Consider the following 19,756-nt stretch of genomic DNA (forward strand, 5'->3'; position numbering starts at 1 on the left):
ATAGATAGATAGATAGATAGATAGATAGATAGATAGATAGATAGATAAAAAAAATAAGGAAGGGAAGAAAAAGAAAGATCTCACAACAGGTTTGCAATTCTGTGATGTGACATATTCCAAAGATCAGACATTATAATGGGTTACTCAAAGTTGTAACAATTTATTAATAAATGATAGCAGTGTTTATTGAGCATGTTCCATTACATCAGGCACATGTATATCACAGAGACCATACACAATCCTACAAGGCAGATGCTATTATCCCCATTTTACAGAGTGTACTTCACAATGACACACAGCTAATGATAGGCCCAGGACCTGAACTCAGGCAAAGAAAAAAAAAAAAAAAAGACCAAAGAACTTCGATTTTTAGCCACAAGACTATTTCATTACACAGAGAAGATAAGATTAACACACACATTATAAATAATGAAAGACAGGAAAGCCTCTCCAGGAATACAGTTCTGATTGCTTTAATCAGACTGTTGTCTTTTATTAGACTGATTCAAATGGATATACAGTCCCCAATGAGAGCCTGTCCTGGCTGGTTGAGGCTCTTTAGGAACTAGGCAAAAGGCTTCAACGTTCAAAGCCGTATCTTTTTTGGCATCTTTCACTGTCTTGAAAGCGAGGAAGACGCAAAGCCAGAAGCACATGTCAGTTCTCTCACCAGCTGAGGCACAGGGAGAGGAGCTTGAAGACTGGGCTGGTACAGGACAAGCAGATCTTGTCACCTCCAAAGTGCCCAAGTGATTCAAGAGAGGTCCAGGCCACGGCTCTAATTCAGTCTACATCAAAAGAGCCCTCCAGAGCAGCCAGAGCAGGCAGCCCTCACAGGACGGCTGCACAGCGACTGCACTTACCTGTCCAAAACAAGCAAAGAAGGAGCTGGGCGGAGTCCCCACCCACCTCTAAAGCTTTCCCATCCTGACTGCCTCCAGCCCTCTCTGTCACTCAGAAAATCACAGACCAAGTCTCAGCCTAGCACACTGTGCAGAGAGTGGTCTGCGGCCTGCACCCACCCGCTCATGTCAGAGCACCCATGAGCAAACGCTTTTCACTAGACAGCCAGTCTAGGCAAAGCCGGGGCCTGTGTCTTTAAAGCCGCACGCACTGCTGCTCCGTCCTGACAGGGTTAAGTAGGTCCTGGAGCCAGACCCTCTACTTCCAACAATTAACTTTGATTCATCTAAAGAGACAGCTCAGATCCAAAAGTCTAAATCATCACCAATTTCCAACTGTTCATCACGTTCTCTCTCTCCAGAAATCTGAAAAATGCCCACCAGCCTACTTATTAAAACAAGCCCAACCGCCTTAACATCAGGATTACAGGCTTCCTGACAGGGCCTCTCCCAGAGACGCACTCAAAGTTTGATTATCATCTAATTACGATTTCTATACAGCTATATAATACTGTGTGTGTTCTGGGAGGAAAAAGAAAAGCTTCAATTACTTTAGACCTACCACTAGAACAAACGGAAACAGGAAAGACAACTTTCCATAAAGAAGTAAAGCGGGCGGGGTGGGGGCAGAGATACCGGCGCCTTTTACCTGGAGTTTTCTCACAGCTCCGATTGAGGTGAGGGAGCGAGGCAAAAGGCAAGCTGAACATATACGGCCGTCCCTAGACTTTCTTACTATATAAAGGAGAAATTAATAAAAGAAGAAAAAGAGAAATACCACACAGCATTCTCTTTCCCCGCCATCATTTTTCAATTTTCTGTAGAGAAATGCCAGCCAGTAACTAATTAGAACCATATCCTTTGTTATCCCAATGGGAAGAAACACACAAATGGTTTTCAAGACCAAATGTTAATGAGAACTTAAAAAAAAAAAAAAAGTAATCTGGAACTTCAGTTTTCCCCCAGTATAAAACAAAATGCCCTTCCTTAAAGCTATTTTCATAGCTAAGGAGACAGATCCATCAACAAAAATTGACCCACAAGTGCCTGGACTGGGGCACCCCCTCTTTTCACTTTTCCTGGGGTGAAATTGATACTGTGAGCTCACCGATTTCCGTGTATCCCAGTTTCAAGCTGCAGAAGACAAAAACTTGGTCATCGAAGGGAACTGTTTTACACCTCTTTGGTTTCAAGGTGGGAAGCAGCCCCTTCCACAGTGAGGACATTCCCTCTTCCATTTCCAAGAATGCTTTCTACAGTGAGCCCATCTGGGGCCTTTGTACCATGTCTGGGTCAGACACTGAGTCCCCAGCACAGGAGGGCTTCTAAAACCTGTCTCTAAAGAAACAGAATGCAGGCTGGACAGATGGCTCAGTGGGTAAGAGCACTGTCTGTCCTTCCTAAAGGACCAGGGTTCAATTCCCAGCACCCACGTGGCAGCTCACAGCTGTCTGTAACTTCAGTTCCAAGGGGTCTGACACTTTCACACTAATGCACATAAGATAAAATGAAATAAATTATTTTAAAAAGAAAAAAAAGATTCAGAAGAACTATAGGGAGTGAATACAGAAAGTGAATGAATAAATACAGAAATGAGTAAATAAAATCAAAATACATGTTTTAAGATGCTAGCCTGCGATTTAGGCACATCCAGCATTCTGAACTGTATTTCCAAGTAAGAGTCTACTGGCCTGTGTCACCCAAAGGTTCATCTGAGAAGGACCAGCTGGACCAGGCTAGGGCTACTATAGAACACTTTCTTTCACAAAAGGTGTTATCCATGAGGGAAAGCCTCTGTCATATCAAATATACTCCTATTTTTTGGGGAAAAAGGGTTAGACATCTCCAAAACATCTCAGTTTGCTCCATATTTTTATTACCCAGCAATTTAATTCCCCCTTCTGTAAAAACTACAATAGGCCATAAGTCTGGAACATTCTGCCATTCGTTGTATTTTCAAGATCTAGAAATAATTTGTATTGCGCAATAAGGATATTATTTTAAACAGACTTTAGTCTACAACAGAAAAATGCCATGACGATGAAAATGTTTTTTCAATAAATGACTTTCTGAACATTATTTCTTTCTAAAAGGATCATCAAAACCACCATCAAAAAGAAAACAAAGTATTCCCATATATTTTAACCAAAAAAAGTTCTAGCCATGCATATTCATACCCTGGAAGGCATATAAGAAAGACAGGGGCGTAATAGCTTGAAAAAAATAGTTAAGATGTAAAGTCTTGCTTCTGTGTGGTTAGTGGGCCAACGTTTTCTCAATATTAAATTTACTAACTGTATTTCTTAACTGCTTCAAACTTTAAATCTCTCATCTGTGCCTTCCACTGCTTTGGGATGAATGATTTACTCAAGACATTTTGGAGTCAAATGATAAGCCTTTTTGCTCTAGGTCTAAATCATTCGTCTCAACATGATTCTGTACAGATTAAAGGAACACGTGGCGTGTGCTACCTCCCTCCCTGGAGGAACCTAAATGCCCCTGGACTAGCCTTTCTCCTGTGTGCCCCATAAACTGAGATGCTCCCTGGAAAACGAACAGGCCGGGTTCACACATTGCATGAGCCATGCGAATTAAGCAAGGGCACGCCAAAACTTTTTCCTGTTAACCACGTCTTGAACTTGCTTTATTGAAAACGACGTCTTCACCCAACAGATAGACTCAGAAACCCAAACTAACCTCACCCGCAAACTGGCCGTTTGCTGTCTTGTCATTCATCTGCACCGATGGAGTCACTTGTGCATCTAATTCGAAGTCTGCCAAGACAGCAAACGGCCCACCACGAAACTACAAGGACGAGGCTGTTCTGGGCCTGGGAAGACCGCTGGACAGCCAGACAATGAAAAGCTCCCCGGTGGCCACTAACTCAGCCCAGGGGGCGGGGCGGGGGCAAGGGAAGAAGGGGGAGAGGGGTGAGCGCCCCTCTCTCCTGAAGCCCGCCGTCAGGAGCCGCCTCCGCGTCCCGGCCACAGAAGAGGGGGCCCCAGGAGGCAAGATTTCTCTGGGAAAGAAAGGAAACTTCCTGGTGTGGGCATTATGGGAAGGGGGCTCGTGCCCTCCCCCACTACAGGTATCTGCGGGGAGTCAGGCGGCTAAAGGAGGGCGATAGGGGTCGTGGAGCGGGGAGCACAGAGCACGGCCACCCCTACGCGGTTCCCAACGCGAGGACCCGAGGGGTGTCAAACTTCCCAGCGTGGGCGCAGCCGGGCACTGGCACCCAGGAGTTGCCGCGAGCGCCTCAACCCGGCGGGGTCCTGGATGGGGCAGAGGAGGGAGCCCGCCGAGACAGAGAGGACGGGCCTAGGGACAGCGGGCGGGGGCGGCGAGCAGCTGGCTCCCGGAGCGTGGACCGCGCCTGCAGGCCGGGGGCGCCGCCGGGCCCGCGCTACTCACCTTCCGGTGCTTCTCCTTGTAGGGCAGCGCCAGCCAGGGCATGTCCCGCACGAAGTCCTGCCACTGCCGCTGGTCCTGGTCCGAGGACACGAAGACGATCTCCAGGCGGTGCCGGGGCTCTGGGTCCGCGGCCGCCCCCGCCCCGGCGCCGGCCCCGGCCCCCGGCCCGGCCGCCGCGTCCCCTCGCAGGCGGCCGTAGAAGGCGGCCAGGCTGGCGCTGAGCTGCGCGCAGGGGGCGCTCAGGCTGCACCCGAAGTAGAGCCCCAGCAGCGCGATGCCGCGGGCGCCCAGCGAGTGCACGTCCACCTCCTCGCCACAGCCCGTCACCAGCTTGTCGCCCAGCAGCTCCTCCAGGAAGACCGACATCCTGGCCCGCCGCAGCCCCGGCACGCGGGCGGGCGGGTGGGCTCGCGGCAGCTACCCGGCTCGCTGGTCCGCGCGGCGGGCGGAGGCGGCAGCGGCGGCGGCGGCGGCGGAGGCCGGGAGGGGAGCCCCGCCCACCGGGCCGCCCGGCCACGCCCCTCCGTGGCCACGCCCCCTCCGTGGCTGGCCGCGCTGCGCGGGCAGGTCCGCGGCAGCTGGCGCCTTGGCGCGGGCCTCCGGTTCGTGGCCAAAGTAAGACACCCGACCCGAGTTCTACCCCAGGACCAGAAGGCCCGGACCTGAGGCCGGAGAACGGCCCCGGGAAGTGGCGCTTTCCGAGGCTGCAAACCGTGCGAAGCCGCACCCCTTTCCCTGATTCCTCTCATCTTCCACTTCTAAATCCGCTGCGCACTGGAGTTCTGGACACGCTCCTCTTTTTCAGACTCTCCTACTCCCTTCCCTATACCGACCTTTAAGCTATTTTGAACCCCAGTGACCTCAGAGAAAACTTGTAGGCTGTAACGTCTTCGCCGTCCAGTGTCACTGTGTCAGGCCAGCTCTTGCTCAGCAGCCCTGTGAGTTTTGTGCCTGCTACTCTAAGTAGACTGCTGGGCGCCACCTCTCTGTTTCTTACGCCAGGCACAAGAGAGGATTCATAAATACTTTGTGGGCTGATTGTAAGTCGCAGGGTGGGATTTCAGTCCACGGGTCGCTGGAACCGTTCCCCGATGGGAAATGGCTCTCTTCCATTTCCGTAAATGTATACAACAGATGGCGCAGCGTTTCCAAATCAGAGCTGGCTGCTCTCCTTGCTCTCCTAATCGGCGCCATAGCTTATCTCAGGTCTGTCTGTTGGTAGTTGTGAAAGTCTAAGGGTTTTTGTTTTGTTTTTTTTTTTAACCCCATCTTGAAAAATGCTTTCCAATGCTTAGGAAGAACCTTCATTAAACAGTGCTCTATGGCAAGTCTCCTGACCTCATTACTCCTAGGCACACTCAAGACAAACTGTTTACCCACCCCCCCCTCTCTCTCACACACACACACAATCATACGTACAGACAAAAAGAGAACCATTGATGTGTATCAGCTCAACTACCAAGAACTGACATTTTAAAAAGGAAACCCAACCACTGGCCATCCCCCCCCACCCCAAGGCTTTGGGCGTTATTTCTTTCGCCTCTGCCGCCATCTAATGGAAGAGTGGAAGAGAAAAAACTTCCACCAGCACATAAGGTGCAAAAGATTAACGAGCTGAAGGCAGGATAGTTTAATTACACCGGCTTCCTCACTACATGACACACCCAGCACCACCACCACCAGAAAGTGTGTGACATGAGAACATTTAAACTTCAGAACATAACGTTAAGCTTCAAATGCCCTGAGATTCTCAATGTGTTTAAGGTAGAAGGAAGAATTGTTTATGTTTTTAGCTCCGTAAAATGTCATCACACAGACCAGTGAAAGTCATTAAGACAAAGGCAACGTGGCCTGGCAATCTTTACTCACTGGTACCAGAAATGGTGGCTCACGCCTTTAATCTCAGCACTCAGGAGGCCAACTTAGTCTACAATAGGTTGGCCAAGTTTGAGGCCAACTTGGTCTACAATAACCATGCCAACACCCTGCCTCAAAACACTAAGTAAAAAAAAAACAAGTCATATTCATACGTGTGTGTCTAGTATTACAGGGCATTGTGAGCTACCCCATGTGAGTATAGAGACCCAAACATGAATTCTCTCGTGCTCTTAACCATGCTGAGCCATCTCTCCTCTAGAATCCTGTTTTTAAAGCTTTAAATGCATGGATGTGATGGTGCATTCCTGTAATCAGTCCCAACCCTTCAACCCTTGGGAGGTTGAAACCCAGATCCTAAATTCCAGGCCAGCATGTGCTACAGAGGGAGGTTCTGTTTCAAAATAAACCTCGTGAGTGAGTTAACATGCTTTATTTTCCCACCTGAGTCACATTTACAATGTCCCTGAGTGGGTATGTGCTTTCTTCCACCTGTTTGAAAGCCTGTCAGACAGATAGCCATCTATACTTAGACTCACCAGACAACTTCTAAACACATGTGGAAGAAAGGCAGGAATGGTTGGGCACACCTTTAGTCTCAGCACTCAGGAGGCAGAGGCAGGCAGATCTCTGTGAGTTTGAGGCCAGCATGATGTATGTAGCAAGTTCCAGGCCAGCCAGTACTACAGAGTGAGACCCAGTCTCAAGAAATGAAATGTAAAAGAACTATCAGCCTTTGCATCTTATGTGAGCCAAAGAACAGAGTGGAAAAGGGTGAAGAGGGGCTCCAGGAAGGTCGGAAGTGGGGAAAACAGGGAAGTCATTATTGAGTGATTAAAGTTGGTAAGCTGGGTGCAAGCGTAATGTGGAGAGGTGATTTGCTCAGCATTTTCCTCTCATTATTTTACAGGAAAGCAGTTTCCACTGGAGTGTGGCCAAGACAGCATTTGGCACGTGGAGAGTGAGAGTTCGAACATACTGCACGTGAAATATAAATACAGTTTGGAGAAATGCTGGTGCAGCGTGCCTGGTGAGAAGCCAGAGCCTGCAGCTGGCTTTCTGAGGCTGTGGAAGGAAGGGATTTTCAATGGAAATGATCCCAAACTCACAATTGCAGTGGGGGTTTGTTACAGGAAGCCCAACAAGACTCGTCTGGCTTCCTGTAAAGAATTAGTCAGTGTCCTTTGGCCTGTGGAAACACCACTGTCTTCTGTACAAGGTAGAAGAGAGCCATTTGAAGAAGCTTTCCCATCCAGGTTTTAACTAATTGTGTTATACAAATCTTAAATTTTGTGTTAAAGAGAGCCACAGCATGACTGGCGCAGTAGCGCACACCTATAATCTCAGCACTCAAGGAAGCAAAGGCAGGTGGATGGCTGTGAGTTCGAAACCAGCCTGCTCTACAAAGCAAGTCCAGGACAGCCAAGGCTATGCAGAGAAACTCTGTCTCGAAAGAACCAAAAACCAAAAACTAAAAAACAAAACAAAACAAAACACAACATGCCTGATTTGGTAAAAGATCTGTATGAATTTCTTTTGAAAAATTAGTTGGAGGCATAGGATATCATTCAAAACACAGAGAGAACAAATATATGCCACCTTTAAGAGTCATAAATATTGCCAGTCGGCCATGGAACACTCCTTTAATCTCAGCACTTGGGAGGCAGAGGCAGGTGGATCTCTATAAGTTTGAAGCCAGCCTGTTTTACAGAGTGAGTTCCAGGAGAGCAAAGGTTACACAGAGAAACCTTGTCTTAAAAAAAAAAAAAGATTCAGAAATCTTTAAGGTCGGGGTAGCTCAGTGGTAGGGTTCTTGCATCTCATGCTAGCCTAAGTTCGATCGCCCAGCGCTGCAAAGATAAATCCATAAATCAGGGCTGGCAAGACAGATCAGCGGGTAAAGGCGCTGGCCATCTGTAAGAGCTTCCACTGCTGTGATAAAACATCGCGACCAAAAACAACCTGGAAAGGAAGGGGCTTATTCCACCTCCACACATGACAGTCCAAAATCAAAGGAAGCTAAGACAGAAGGTCAAACACGGCAGGACCTGGAGGCAGGAGCTGGTGCAGAGGCCATGGAGGAGTGCTGTTTCCTGGCTTGCTCTTCATGGTTTACTCAGTACTCAGACTGCTTTCTTATAGAGCCCAGGACCACCAGCCCAGGGACATCACCACCTACAGCGGGCAAGGCCCTCCTTCATCCATCACTAATTAGGAAACTGCACGACAGACTTGCCTACAGAGAATTTCTTGTTTTTTTTGTTTTTTCTCTCTCTCTGTCTTTGTCAGTCTCTCTGTCTGTCTGCCCCTGTCTCTCTGTCTCTCTCTCTCTCCTCCCGACCCCTCTCTTGGTTGAAGCATGGTTTCTCTGTGTAGCCCTGAGTGTTGTCCTGGAACTCACTCTGTAGACCAGGCTGTCCTCGAACTCAAAGATGGCCTGCCTCTGCCTCCTGAGTGCCAGGATGAAAGGCGTGAGCCGCTACCCATCCAGCTTGGATTTTCTCATTTCATCCTGATTTAATCTATCTCTTTTCCTTCTCACCTTCAACAGCAGACAGCACCCAAGAGAACTACAGATCAGCCAGGGTCTCATGGACACCAGGGAAGACAAAATCAGGCTTTCTTTTAATTCAGCACATGACGTCTGAGCCACCATCTTGAGTCATCTGACGGAGAAGTCATCAACTCAGTGTCACCATCTTCCCTGTAAACTCAGCTTATCTCTAACTGTCCACAGTTCACTCTGATTTACGGAGGTCCTAACCCTCTACCCTGTGGCCAGAATGGACAATGTGGGGAGAGGGGCAGAACCTGACAGGTGCTGGATCTCACAGCAATGTCATGGTCAGATAAAGTCCCTAGACATCCCCAGGAAAACAAACACAGGAAATAATTTCTCCAGTTTAGAGTATACTCGGAGGAGACTCAAGTTTTCCATCTGATGAAACCTATTCCACTTTTGGATGGCGATGGGAGCTAGCACGTCAGGGTCTAATTGCTCTCTCCCAATCTTGGCTAAGGATGGTTTCATCAAAGTCTTTCTCCCTTGTGAGCCGGGTCCATTGGGATTTTCTCCATCCCGGGGCTCCCGGCGACTTGATTCTCGCTGATTCTTCCTTTGGGGTTTTATCATTGCTCTCTAAATGGATTGTTGGATTGGCATTTTATTATTTTTCTCCATGCTGGGGATTGAACCCATGGCCCAGGCATCATAGGCAAGGACTCTATTACTCCTGGATTAGCTCTTTAGACCGCTCTGTTTCCCAAAGCCTGCTCTCCTGGCAGCCTGCCTTGACTTCTCTCAGATCCAACTTTGACCTTATGAGCTTAGCATGAACTGGGAAGAATGGTTAGAAGTGACTAAACAGGCTAATTGCTTTAGAAATGATTTCCTGTGTTTATGATCAATAGAGGACGGGGCCAGGAGGAACAGCAGGGAAGTGTCAGTCAGAGTCATTCACAAAGGAGCCCAAGAGCAACTGGCAGGACGCCACAGAAGTAGGAGAGGAAGCTCGGTCAGACCTGAAGAGGTCGGAGAGGTGCTAAGCAGTGAGGATGTGCCGTTCTTCCAGACGCTATATTCTGTTCCCAGCACCTGCTTCAGGTGGCTACTGCTACCGGCTCACAAGCACCTGTCACTGCAGCTTCAGGGATCTGATACTCTTTTTTGCCTCTGTGGGTGCCTGTGCATGCACGCGCACGCACGCACGCACGCACGCACGAACACCCACACAATGTAATGTTTTAACAGTACTGACAAAACATCAAAGGAGAGAAGGGGTCATTGTGTCACATGCCGCTGAGAAATTTAGTAAAAGATTCAGCAGCTAAGAAACCACTGGCAACTTAAACTTAGCTTCCTTGGGGGCCTGGTGGAGGAAGAAGCAAGAAGAATACATAGGATTTTACACCAAGCACTCACCTCTACCCCTCTTTCCGCCAGTGTTCCTCTTAGCTAAGACAGTGAAACAGATTGCCAGCCTGGGGCTGCAGGTGGAGCAGTGGTTGAGCTTTTGCCTCACGTGGACCAAAATCACAACTCTGTCATGACCACAGTCCCCGACTTTTCTTCCCCAAGACAGGGTTTCTCTGTGTAGCCCTGGCTGTCCTGGAACTTGCTCTGTAGACCAGGCTGGCCTCAAACTCCAGGCCTGTCTCCTTCTTGAGCCCTGGGATTGAAGGTATGCTCCGCCACTGCTCAGCTCCTTTGTTGGCCCCTTTTTTCTCCTCAAAGGCCTAATAACTATATAATAAAATATCTTTCGGACACATTTATGCCAGGTTTCAACATTCACTTACAGAGCACGCACTACTATTTGATCTCTGGCTACCAAACAGCCTATGTAGTCCTAGCTGACTGAGGTAGCAGGATCGCAGCTGCTTGGCCCGGCAACAAAGCGGACACACACGCCCCCTGCTGCACACTTAACAAACTGCAGCCTCGTAGGAGCGCGGCCCTTCTTCAGCAGCTCTCCAGAATAGCGTCCGGCGAAGCAGCCCAGCCAGCGAGCGCGCACTGCTTTCTGGGAAATGTAGTTAGACGTTTGAGTTAAAACTACAAATCCCGGCACGCATCGCACCGGAGCCCCTAGTTGAGGGGCTGTTCTGGAGACCCTGAATCTTGTTTGTCAGTGCTTTCGGCAATGCCTTGAAAGTTTGACTCACTGTTTACCGGAAGCTCTGGGGGAAACATGATAGCTTCCTCGACACTGATGCACAGGCCGACTTTTGTTTCTGCAGCTTCCTCCGTGTGGCGAATCTGCCGCTGGGTTACGCTGGCTGCACTCCTAGAGAAGCGTGCGGAATCGGCTGTGGGAAGTAGGACGCGAAAGGTCCTAGGGACCCTGCGGCCATGGCGGCGGCCGCCCCCAAGGCTGGGAGTCCAGCTCCACAGGCGGCGGGTCCCGAAGCTCCGCTGCAGTACAGCCTTCTTCTGCAGTACCTGGTGGGTGACAAGCGGCAGCCGCGGCTCCTGGAGCCCGGCAGCCTCGGCGGGATCCCGAGTCCCGCCAAGAGCGAGGAGCAGAAGATGATCGAGAGGGCGATGGAAAGTTGTGCCTTCAAGGCTGTGCTGGCCTGCGTGGGAGGTGAGGCGAGGCTCGTGGGACCTTTGGGTGGCTGACAGTTTGGAGGGCCTCAGGGTTCCTTGCTAAGACCACTTGCCTGGGAGGGGAGGAACCTGTGGGTCTCGACCTTGATTGCATCCGGATTGACTCAATGAACCCGGAGATGCCTCTTTATCCTGGGGTTAACATTCACAGTCAGGGCCCGAGGATTGCTAAATAGCTGCTTTCGTTCATTCATTCAATAAATTGTTACTAAGCAGCTGACATGTGCCAGGCAGTACGAATATGGTTGAAAGTGACAAGAGCCCTGATAGACCCTGGCAGAAGAATGCTGCAGACACAGGAAATTGCACATGTAAAGGTCCTCAAGGGAGAAGCTAGGAGTTTGGAAACTGTTATGGTGTTGGCACACGCCTTTAATCTCAGCACTAGGGAGGCAGAGTTGGGATGATCTCTGAGATCAAGGCCAGCCTGGTCGATAAGTGTACACGCACGCACGCGCACACGCACATGCATACACGTTCCAGGACAGCCAAGGTTACAGACTGCTTGTCTCAAACCATGCTTGAGACTGCTTGTCTCAAACAATGAAGGCCAGTGTGATTATGCAGTTGGTGTGGAGCTGGGGTAAGGCATTAAAACGCACACACAAATTAGTCATTGGGGATTTGAAAACATAAAACATACTTACAATGTGCAGATAAAAAGTTTGACTATATTTATAAATGAGATTAAATTATATTGGGAATGAAAAACATTTTTAAAAATCCAAATAGCAGGAGTTCAAATCTCAAAAAGTGTGAAGAAGAGGCGGTCAGATCTCAGAGGTCTAGGCCAGCCTCATCTGTTCATGAATTTCAGGATGGCCAGGGCTACAGGATAGAGACACTGTCTCAAAAATCCAACCAAAAAAACAAATCGTAAAAAAATGTCGGAGAAAGAAGAGATAGTTTTGGAGCTTGGAGTGATTGGAAAGCAGGAAAATTCTGGGGCCAGGGCTGTCTGGCTTCATTGAACTTCATTTATAGTGAGGTGATGAGAAGCTGTCCATACAGAAATGGCTGGGGAGGAAGTTCAGTTGGCAGGTGCTTGCCACACAAGATGAAGATCTGAGTTCAGTAGCCAGCATCCATGTAAAAAAGCCAGGTATGGCTGGATGAGGTGGCACAAGCCTCTTAATTCCTGCACTGGAGAGGCAGAGCAGGTAGAGGAATCTCTGAGTTAGGGGCCAGCTTGGTCTACATAGTGAGTTCCAGGACAGCCAGGGCTGTTATATAGAGAAACCCTCTGGAAAAAAAATAAGATAAAAAGCCAACAATAACAACAACAACAAAAGAAGAAGAGGAGAAAGGAAGGAAGGAAAATGCATGGTTCCTGAGGAATGACACCCCAGGATTGACCTCTGGCCTACACCCACATACACACAAAGAAATGTCCAAGGCTCAGACAAGTCATTTGTTGACAGTAACATAGGAGTTTACATGTAATAGCCACGTGACCGTGGAGACACTTATTACTTCAGCTTTCAGAGCTTTGGTTTAGAGAGGACAGCGGGGTGGTAGTATCACACCTCCTCCCCCACCCCCCCCAGAGACAGGGCACCTCTGTGTAGCCTTAGCTATCCTGGAACTCGCTCTCTAGACCAGGCTGGTCTCTAACTTTTGCTGCCACCACCGCCTGGCAGTGTCAACACACGTTTAACCCCAGCCTTCAGGAGGCAGAGGCAGTTGTATCTCTTGAGTTCAAGCTAGCCTGTTCTACAATAGCAAGTTCCAGGCCAGCAGGATTACATAGTGACAGCCTGTCTCAAACAAAAAGTCCAGAAAGAGAGGAAAATAACATCTACCTCGCAAGTTATTGTGAAAGATAAAGAGTATTCCAAGACATGATATATGATAGAGTGACTGTTATGGATATTCATGGTCAAGGATACACACAGTTGGAAGCTAAATTTGAGGTTGTCCGGTCTACAGAGGAGCAGAGGGTTAAAAAGCGGAAATACAGGAAAGTGAAAGGAAGAAATGCTAGAGGAGGGGTGGGGGTGGGGCGATTGTGTACTGTGGAGGAAGCATGATAGAGACTGAGCGACAAGAGACATGACCACCTCCAAGTATCATTCACAAACAGTGACGCAGAGAATGTGCCAAAGAATGCTTCTGTCTGTTTGCCTCTAGGATTTGTCTTGGGAGGTGCATTTGGGGTCTTCACTGCCGGCATTGATACCAACGCAGGCTTTGACCCTAAGGACCCTTACAGGACACCAACTGCAAGAGAAGTCCTGAAAGACATGGGACAGAGAGGATTGTCCTACGCCAAAAATTTTGCCATTGTGGGCGCCATGTTTTCATGCACCGAGTGTTTGGTAGAATCTGTAAGTGCCTCTTGCTTTCTAAGGAATCCCTGTCTGTTGCCATTGCACACTTTTTAAAAATCTCTTAAAGAATAAATTTGTGTGTTTTGTCTGCATGTACACCATGTGCACGCTTGGTGCCTGAGGATGCCAGCGGAGGGCCTCTGGTCTCCTGGAACTGGAGGAATTGTATGTGATGTAGGCTGTTTGGCCAGATGCTCATAGGAGCTGTAGATGGACAATTAGAAGACCCACATGCTAGCTGGCCTGTGGGTCTTCAGAAGTGAGCTAGGGTCCTCTGGAGGCCAGCCAGTGCTTTTAACTACTGAGCCAGCTCTCCAGCTCCCACCCCCTGCTTTTTGAGACAAGGTCTTACAGTGTAACCCTGGTTGTTCTGGAACTCACTTATGTAGATGAGGTTGATCTAGAACTCAGAGACCTACCTGTCTCTGCTTCCTGAGTGTAGGGATTAAAGGCATGTGCCACACCCAGTCCATAGTACAGCTTTTAAAAGAGCAATGCTTAGTGTTCTGCCTGGACTTTAGATCAGAAATGTCAAGACTTAGAGGTGGACCTTGTTTGTGACTTCAGCACTCAGGAACTGAAGCAGAGAATCATGAGATCTGGGCCAGCCTGGGCTACAAAGAAAGACCTGGCCTCAAAACAAACATTTAAAATTGTCAAAATTTGATCTAGATTGTTCATTCAGAAAATAGCCCCTAATGTGAACTTTTAACAAATTTATAATGTTTTTTTGTCTTTAAAAAAAAAATCTTCTGTAGGCAATAGTGATTTTTTTTTTTTTAATTTATTTGTTTGGCGGTGGGAACTGAACTTGGGGCTTTATGCATAATAGGCAAGGGCTCAACCACTGGACCACATCCCCAATCCAGGTCAATTGTAATGATTTAAAATTATACTGAAGACGCCAGGCATAGTGGCACAGGCCTTTAATCTCAGCATTTGGGAAGCAGAGGCAGTCAGATCTCTGAGTATGAGGCCAGCCTGGTCTACAGAGCAAGTTCCAAGACAGCCAGGTCTACACAGAGAAATTCTGTCTCAAAAAAAACCAACCAAACAAAATATTATACTGGCAAACTTGTTATACGTTAGCCTTGACTTCAGCCCTCTGGCGCCACCTGCAGGAAACATGTATAAGTACATACAAATTTTGGGAACTGCCCTTTTGAAATAAGGATTTTTCTTAGAGTAGGACTAAACTCGGCAGCTGGAAGCCCTGTGTTTTCTTCCTCTGTCGCCTTGTCTGGCTCATTTCCCTGGCTCTAAACAGCGTCTCTCCACCCACAGTACCGGGGAAAGTCGGACTGGAAGAACAGTGTCATCAGCGGCTGCATCACTGGCGGAGCCATTGGTTTCAGAGGTTAGTAAACAGCTCTCCAGTGGTTTTCTCTTGTGGTCTGGGACAACGTGCTGATGTTGACATTTCCCAACATGAGTGTTCCAAGGATGCTTGATCCGTTCTTCCCTCTGACAAATAAATCCTGGCTGCTTCTGTGCAGACTCGATTCCGGAAACTTGCTAGTATCTCTAGCTATACTCGCCTTTCTTATCCTTGGCCTCCAGAGATTTTGGACCACATAAAAATCTTCTTTCTTTTAAAAAACTATCTTGTATGGGTGTTTTGCCTGCATGTATGTCTGTGTCCCACATGTGCCTGGTGCCAGAGGAGGGCACCAGGTCCCCTGGACTGGAACCACAGACAGTTGTAAGGCAGATGGCTGGTAGGACCCAAACCTGGTCTTCTGCAAGAGGAACAGGTGATCTTTTACCTGCCGAGCCGTCTCCCGCCCCCCAGATAAACCTTTGCTGGTGTGTGGGATGGAATTGTGTGTGATGTAGGCTGTCTGGCCAGATGCTCATAGGAGCTTTAGATGGACAACTAGAAGTGTCTCCTACTGTTCAAAGACCCCTGCGGTGGGGAAATTACGCACACGCAACCATGGAAGCAGAGAGTTCCTAGAAAAAAGTTTCCATGTGTGAGACATGTTCTTGTGGTAAGTGCCATGTTGGCATGTAGGGTGGTACAGAAGCCTAGCTCGGTTACTCTGGCCAAGCAGTCCATTTGTCCACATTGTTAGGCTGGGCTGAGATTTGTCTCCTGGCGTCTCAAGGGTCTGAACGTTTTTTTTTTTTTTTTTTTCTTAATTTTATACAGTTGCCAGGGTTTTGTGTTACAGTTCTAGAAACCCCCAAGTCCTTGTAAACATTAAGCATGAATTCCATTCCTGAGCTACCCAGCTCCTTTGAATTTCTATGTGGATTTATTTTATTTTATGTGTGTTTTGCCTGCATCTATGTCTATGGACCACTGTGTGCCTAGGGTCTGAGGACAACAGAAGGGGGTACCAGATGTCACTGTAGATGTGAGCTGCCATGTGGGTGCTGGGAATTGAACTCAGGACCTCCAGAGGAGCTCTTAATCCCCGAGCTGTCTCTCAGCCCCCTGTATGTGAATTTTGACAGCTGTGTCTTTCTGCAGGTGGGGCTCTTAGGTTTCTGTTCCCTGAAAGCTAAGTGCACACTGGCATGGTGGCGTGTGCATGTAAGCCCAGCGCTCAGGAGGAGCCCAGAGAGCTTGTCTCAAAAGCCAGTGCAGCAAGCTAGCCAGCCAGCCCAGATGCTTAGAGCAGGGTGCTAAGAATGCCAAGTTTGAGGGCTCTATCCCTGTACGCGCCAGGGGCTCTTTGCTTTAAAAGGAAAGAAAAAGTTACTTTGCCAGGCATGGTGGTGCACACCTTTAATCCCAGCCAGCGCTCAGGGAGGCAGAGGCAGGTGGATCTCTGTGAGTTTGATGCCAGCCTGGTCTACAAAGTGAGTCCAGGACAGCCAAGGCTACCCGGAGGAACCCTGTCTGGGGGTTGGGGGAACAATGTGGCTGGTTGGAGAGGTGGCTCAGCTCAGTGGTTAAGAGCATATTCTATACTTGCAGAGCTCATTTCCCCAACCCCTCACAGCTTCGAGCAACTGCAGCTCCAGAGGAACTAACACCCTTTTCTGGCCTCCTCAGGCACCCGTGTCCACACACATACACGTAAAAAAAAAAAAAAAAAAAAAGGCAGTGGTGGTGCACACCCTTTAATCCAACACTTGGGAGGCAGAGGTGGGAAGATCTCTGCATTCAGGGCCAGCCTAGTCTACAGATTGAGTTCCAGGACAGCCAGGACTAGAGAGAAAAACCGTGCCTTGAAAAACCAATCAATAGGGGATAAATAGATGTATGAGTGAATGAGTGAATGAATGAATGAATGAATGAATGAATGAATGAATGGAGGACAGGGATGGAAGAAGGCTAAATGCACATATTCTAGAAATGTTAGGTTATCAGCTAGGAAAGACACCCCCCCCCCCCCCCCCCCCCCTGTGTGGCATTGGCTTCAAGCACTTGAACGTTCCTAGAAGCAGTATGTATTCCTGGGCCTTGCTCCATCACTCACAGTCACTTCCCAGTGCAGAAGCCTCTCATCTTCTGAGAGGCAGTGACTTGCTGTCATTAAGGCTGCACTGGCCCCTCGCAGCCGTGTCTGGTTGGCAGAGCGGCTTCTCCTTTGGTCTTCATAGTATAGCTTCGTGAGGGCTGTTAGCCTAGCTCCCCCCAGATTGCTTTGATCACCTTCCCAGGAATTTATTCCATAAACAGACCAGGGTATAAGGCCATATGCTTTCATTTGATTCCAACGGCTGCTTCCCTCAACCAGTTTCCTGACTGGGAGGGACTAGTTCCAAACGACTGCAATTGGTAACTGTTTGGAATGAGAAAAACTAAGGAAATATATCGTTAGATGAAGCACCCTGCTTTGGATGGGTATGTTGCTCACTGAAATCTTAATGAGGCATGAATGATTTAATGTGCTTAAATTGGTTTCTTTGCGTCTGTGGTGCAAACTTGCTGTAAGTACAGCCCAGTCGAGCACCCGTTGGAGTGCTAATGCTGCTTGTGTTTGCTTTGCAGCTGGTGTAAAGGCTGGGGCCATAGGTTGTGGAGGTTTTGCTGCTTTCTCTGCTGCTATCGATTATTACCTGCGGTGAAAGAAACGGCCTGAAAGGACGGAGGTGCCAGCCACCTGTAGAGCTGTTCCTTGGAGCAGTTTCCACACACTTGGCATTGCTTCAGGGGCGAGATCAGTTGTGTGTGGTGGACCCACCTTGCTGTTCTCTACCTCCATCTGCTGGGGCAGACATACTTTTCCACTTCTGAATTTCAACCTCCCTTGAGGTTCTCAAGGGAGATGGTATGCCGATTGTCTCCTTGCAGTAATAGACCGGGGGAGGGGGGCAGTGTGTTCCCTGTTAAGAATTAAGCTCACCTGGCTCTCCAGCTGTGAACAGGAGGTGGCAGTATGTTTGCCCGCAGCCAGGAAGCCCCTCTGCCTTGAGACTGTGTCCAAGCATTCGTCCTGAGTACCAGGGCGGAGCAGAGTAAACCTTTGCCTTCAGGTAATGATGTCATTTCAGTTAGTATCTTTGCCATACTTGTTAAAAATATGTATATGGGGGCTGGTGAGATGGCTCAATGGCAAATAGCACAGGCTGCTCCTCCATAGGTCGTGGGTTTCGTTCCTAGCCCTGACACAGTAGCTCACAACCATTTGTAACTCAAGTTCCAGGGATCCAAGGCCCTCTTCTGCCCTCTGAGGACACCAGGCACCAGCATGGTGCACAGACATACATGCAGGCAAAATACCCTTTTTCTTTAAAGGCCGTATGTACTGTTGAAAGGAGCTAGTTTTTCAGATGCCACCTCTCCCACACAAGGTGCCAGGTGTCCCAAAGAGTGACAGTGCAATGGAAAGATTGGAGAACCTCTACAGAACTCAGAGAATGTTCGTCTCAGGGTTTGTGGAAACTGTACCTTTGTCACCAGTCATGCCTCTGCCTCCTCAGAGAACCCCGTTGGGCTGGCTGACGGTCATGCTGGCTTGCTGAACCAGTGGCCTCATGCCCCGGCCCAGTTTAAACATCCATGAGTGTCTTGCTGTGGTCATCCTGCCAGCTGAGTCATGCAGTAGCTACCAGCCTCGATCAGATGCTGAAGGCCTGTTCACCACCTCCCTGCTCTCTATTAAGCTTCTCTTTGCTTTTATGCCCACCCCCAGCAGTTTAGCCCAATTACACTGTGGCAGAAATCCAGCCTTATGTTTGGGCTGTGCCACCAGACTGCTTTACTGTAGCTTGTGGGCGCAGGTGGAATTAATGGACTCAGTTCGTACCTCCTGTCAGCTGCGCAGGAGGCTCAGCAAAGGCCTGTAACTGGCTGCCTCCAGCTAGCAGTTAGTCCTTTTCCTGCTATTTAGTAACCCTCCCACCTTATTTCTCCCTCATTTCTTTTCATCCTTCAGCAGAATTCAAAGACTGACGTGCAACATTAGTCACCTGGGTGTCCTTTGTATGACAGTGATGGTACCGAGTCGACAGCACCACCTTTTTGGCATGAGTGTGAGTTAGTGCCAGGGCTCGTGCTCTTCGTGCATCCTCTCCGTTCATTTGCTGAGGAAAGAATCCAAGGCTTCGTGCGTGCTAGGCAGGCACTCAATTTGTGACCTCTAACCTCCAGTGACTTCTGTATGCTTGCCCTATTTCACAAGAGCACACCCCAGAGCTCTGAAAACATAATTCAGGAGTGTTTCCTCTACTGTCTGTAAATTCTTCATCTAGGAACACTTTGATGTAAGGACACGGTCTATCTGTAGCTCAAAGTGCTCAGGTGCCCGAGGTCTCTGACCTACTGGTCTTCCACATGAGCCCCAATACAAGAAATGTTGCCATCACAACTACCTTGGCAAAGAAAAGCCTCAGGGCTGTCAGTAGACATCAGTTGAACAAACCAAGCCTTGTCCACAGACTATTCAATCAAGAGGAGATGAATAGCTTCCTGTTTTAGATGGCTGGGGGTCGGTATGAGCTCACAAACCAAACAGCAATTTGCAGACACATCTGTTCCCCATCTTCAGAATAAACAGTGTCCAATGGCTTTGGTTGGTGAAGTCCCACATAAACCCTACTAGCTCTCCCAAAGGAGGGTGGGTGCTTGGTGGGGGATCAGGTCTCTGACAAGCAAATCAACCAAAGACTGTCATAAAAGACATGCCAGCTTCAAGGAAAACACAAGTTGGTGGAAGGCCAATGGGCTACTT

The 19,756-nt window shown here is 48.6% G+C and overlaps 2 protein-coding genes across 2 annotated transcripts in view; one reads left to right on the forward strand and one right to left on the reverse strand.

Annotated features, from left to right (window-relative positions):
* The window catches only part of Nxn (nucleoredoxin), a 135,918-nt gene extending 131,235 nt beyond the window's left edge, over nt 1-4,683 (reverse strand). The window contains exon 1 of the mRNA XM_055620580.1: nt 4,314-4,683. Coding sequence (XP_055476555.1) covers nt 4,314-4,679 — 366 coding nt within the window. The 5' untranslated portion in view covers nt 4,680-4,683. The remainder of the gene's footprint in view (nt 1-4,313) is intronic.
* Nucleotides 4,684-10,832: 6,149 nt separating this feature from the next.
* Timm22 (translocase of inner mitochondrial membrane 22) lies at nt 10,833-19,593 on the forward strand. The gene is made up of 4 exons (XM_055619948.1): nt 10,833-11,275; nt 13,429-13,625; nt 14,913-14,985; nt 17,575-19,593. The coding sequence occupies exons 1-4, from the start codon at nt 11,041-11,043 to the stop codon at nt 17,649-17,651; spliced, it is 582 nt and encodes a 193-aa protein (XP_055475923.1). The 5' UTR covers nt 10,833-11,040; the 3' UTR covers nt 17,652-19,593.
* Nucleotides 19,594-19,756: the final 163 nt, after the last annotated feature.

This window comes from Psammomys obesus, unplaced genomic scaffold (genome assembly GCF_907164565.1).
Source record: "Psammomys obesus unplaced genomic scaffold, mPsaObe1.curated_primary_1811, whole genome shotgun sequence".
NCBI classification, from domain to species: domain Eukaryota; kingdom Metazoa; phylum Chordata; class Mammalia; order Rodentia; family Muridae; genus Psammomys; species Psammomys obesus.

Excerpts from the sequence above, each read along its gene's own strand:
- Timm22 (XM_055619948.1), top strand. The coding sequence starts at position 11,041 with ATGGCGGCGGCCGCCCCCAAGGCTGGGAGTCCAGCTCCACAGGCGGCG. Across the intron at positions 11,276-13,428 it reads TGTGCTGGCCTGCGTGGGAG|GATTTGTCTTGGGAGGTGCA; the intron begins GTGAGGCGAGGC and ends GTTTGCCTCTAG. Across the intron at positions 14,986-17,574 it reads CGGAGCCATTGGTTTCAGAG|CTGGTGTAAAGGCTGGGGCC; the intron begins GTTAGTAAACAG and ends TTTGCTTTGCAG.